Below are 3,532 nucleotides of genomic sequence, written 5' to 3' on the forward strand. Positions count from 1 at the left end.
GTGTTCTCACTTGAGGAAGAGCTGAGATTTGGCCTCCATGAGCTCGACCCCGTCTCCCTCCTCCGGCTGCAGGGGCAGGCCGGCTAACAGGGAGACCACCGCCTCCATGCTGGCCTGGTCCAGGTCCCTACATACATACACACACACACACACACACACACACGCACGCACGCAGAGACACATACACACACACACACACACACACACACACACACACACACACACAGAGACACATACACACACACACAGAGACACACACACGCACGCAGAGACACATACACACACACACACACACACAGAGACACACACACACACACACACACACAGAGACACACACACGCACGCAGAGACACATACACACACACACACACAGAGACACACACACACACACACACAGAGACACACACACACACACACACACACACACACAGACACACACACACACACGCATACATGCACACACACACAGACACACACATATACACACACACACACACGCACAGACACACACACACACACACACACGTATGAGACACACACACACACACACACATAGACACACATGCACACTCACCCACACACAGAGACACACACACAGACACACACACACACACACAGAGACACATGCACACACACACACACGCACGCAGACACATGCACACACACACACACACACGCACGCAGAGACACATACACACACACACACACAGACACACACACACACACACACACACACACACACACACGCAGACATACACACACACACACGCAGGCACAGACACACACACACACACGTAGACATACACACACACGCACGCAGACACATACACACACACACACACACACGCACGCAGACACATGCACACACACGCACGCAGACACATACACACACACACACGCAGACACACACACACAGAGACACGTACACACACACACACAGAGACACATGCACACACACGCGCACGCAGAGACACACACACAGACACACACACACACACACACACGCAGACACACACACAGACACACACAGACACACACAGATACAGACACACACACACACACACAGAGACACACTCACACACACAGAGACATACACACACGCGAGACACACACACAGACACACACGCAGACACACACACAGACACACACACACGCAGAGACACACACACAGACACACACACACACACACACACACACACACACACACACACACACAGACACAGGCGCGTGCAGAGATACACACACAGAGACAGACACCATGAGGAGGACGCTCTCTCTCGGGGCCTCACTGAGCTCGCGTTGCGTTCAGGCACCTCGTCAGACACTTGATATCGTCGTCCGCCGCCTGGTTGGAGGTCCCCATCACCCAGTCGGTCAGATACTCCACCATCTTGTTCCTGAGGAGGACAGAGGGTTTAGTGTCTGGTCATGTGACCAGGAGAACACGTGACCAGTAGAACACGTGATAATGACATCATGACATTTCTCTAGTCTCTGGTCATGTGACTTTGTAAACAGAGAACTAGTAACGTTAGCTAGTGACGTTAGCTACATTGCTAACTGAGAACCAGGAGGTTCACTTCAGTTACATGGCGATGCGTTCAGGCTCCGCTCAGTGAACATGAGTACTGGCTGAAGGTAGATGATAACGTTCTCATGATGCGTTCAGGTGTAACCTCGTAACATGTCGTATTTCTGATGGTAACAGAGACTCACCTGAACTTCATCTCCTGGCAGAAGGACAGGTCGTCCCGTCGCGCCATCATCACCTCCACCAGCTGGCACAGCTTCGTCTTGATCTGGATGGCGTGGACCGCGTTGCCAAGGATACGCACATACCTGAGGGAGCACGAGACACATGAAGCATAGACTTCTATACAACCAGAGTCGCCCCCTGGTGGTCGGTAGAGAGAATGCAGCTTTAACACATGAAGCATAGACTTCCATACAACCAGAGGAGCCCCCTGGTGGTCAGGAGAGAGAATGCAGCTTTAACACATGAAGCATAGACTTCTATACAACCAGAGTCGCCCCCTGGTGGTCGGGAGAGAGAATGCAGCTCTAACACATGAAGCATAGACTTCTATACAACCAGAGTCGCCCCCTGGTGGTCGGGAGAGAGAATGCAGCTCTAACACATGAAGCATAGACTTCTATACAACCAGAGGAGTCGCCCCCTCGTGGTCAGGAGAGGGAATGCAGCTCTAACACATGAAGCATAGACTTCTATACAACCAGAGTCGCCCCCTGGTGGTCGGGAGAGAGAATGCAGCTTTAACACATGAAGCATAGACTTCTATACAACCAGAGGAGTCGCCCCCTCGTGGCCAGGAGAGAGAATGCAGCTCTAACACATGAAGCATAGACTTCTATACAACCAGAGTCGCCCCCTGGTGGTCGGGAGAGAATGCAGCTAACACATGAAGCATAGACTTCTATACAACCAGAGTCGCCCCCTGGTGGTCGGGAGAGAGAATGCAGCTTTAACACATGAAGCATAGACTTCTATACAACCAGAGTCGCCCCCTGGTGGTCGGGAGAGAGAATGCAGCTTTAACACATGAAGCATAGACTTCTATACAACCAGAGGAGCCCCCTGGTGGTCAGGAAGGCTGTACCTGACCAGGTTGAGCATCATGGTCTCGATGCTGGCCTGGCCCAGATGCTCAGAGCTGCCGTCGGTGTGGTTGTCCAGAAGGTTCTTCATGATGGCGATGGTCTGCTCCACAAACTGGGTGTTGGTGTCGTTGATGGGCACCTGGAACAAGCGGGCTTTGAGACCAACAGAACCAACAGAACCCGGTTCTAGAGGATTCTGAGGTCGCTCACCGGTCCCTGCGTGTCGAAGAACTTCCCGATGCTGTTCCTCAGCTTGTTGAAGAGCATGGGGTAGAGCGCCGGGCTGAGCTCCAGGCCCAGCAGGTCCTTCACGTTGGTGCGGACGTGCAGCCCGACCCGGTCGTGTCCGCACACCAGCAGCACCAGCAGCCGGTCCAGGAAGCGGCTGACGGGCGTCTCGCTGAAGGCCGAGGACGAGCAGGAGGAGGCGGCGGCGGCCGGGTTGGACGCGTCGCAGGGCCCGAAGGAGATCATGGAGTGTTTGCGCTCGCTCATGGGGCCCATGGGCGGGCTGTAGGTGGCCGGGCCCGGCGTGCCGCGCTGCGTCAGGCACACGCCGCCCAGCGCGCACAGGAAGCCCGTCATGTTGATCCACTCCTGGGGAACCGCCTCAAAGGGTTAACTCGGACCTCACGGGCCGCAGCTCGCTTCCTGTCTGAGGCTCACCTGTCCGTCCTCCGCCTTGTTCTTGGGGAAGTTGAGGATCTGCTTGGTGACCTGGTCCCACTTGGTGTGGGTGTCCTCCCAGGCCTGCAGGGGGACAGACGCACGTCAAGGGGCGGAACTACAGCGCCCGACACTGAAGGTGCAGAACAGAGGTACCTCGATGTTCCCTGGGGTGGGGTACTCTATCCTCCGGAGCAGAGCCATCACCCTCTTCTGCAGACTGGAGCGGCCTGAGGGGCGAAACCAG

At 55.0% G+C, this 3,532-nt stretch overlaps 1 protein-coding gene across 1 annotated transcript in view; it reads right to left on the reverse strand.

Annotated features, from left to right (window-relative positions):
- The window catches only part of nf1a (neurofibromin 1a), a 252,393-nt gene extending 248,861 nt beyond the window's left edge, over positions 1 to 3,532 (reverse strand). Inside the window, exons 1-7 of the mRNA XM_056441181.1 lie at positions 3,442 to 3,532; positions 3,286 to 3,369; positions 2,830 to 3,216; positions 2,619 to 2,758; positions 1,717 to 1,839; positions 1,314 to 1,397; positions 11 to 127 (exon numbers count right to left, since the gene is read on the reverse strand). Coding sequence (XP_056297156.1) covers positions 11 to 127; positions 1,314 to 1,397; positions 1,717 to 1,839; positions 2,619 to 2,758; positions 2,830 to 3,216; positions 3,286 to 3,369; positions 3,442 to 3,489 — 983 coding nt within the window. The 5' untranslated portion in view covers positions 3,490 to 3,532. The remainder of the gene's footprint in view (positions 1 to 10; positions 128 to 1,313; positions 1,398 to 1,716; positions 1,840 to 2,618; positions 2,759 to 2,829; positions 3,217 to 3,285; positions 3,370 to 3,441) is intronic.

Source organism: Pseudoliparis swirei, chromosome 20 (genome assembly GCF_029220125.1).
Source record: "Pseudoliparis swirei isolate HS2019 ecotype Mariana Trench chromosome 20, NWPU_hadal_v1, whole genome shotgun sequence".
Taxonomy (NCBI): domain Eukaryota; kingdom Metazoa; phylum Chordata; class Actinopteri; order Perciformes; family Liparidae; genus Pseudoliparis; species Pseudoliparis swirei.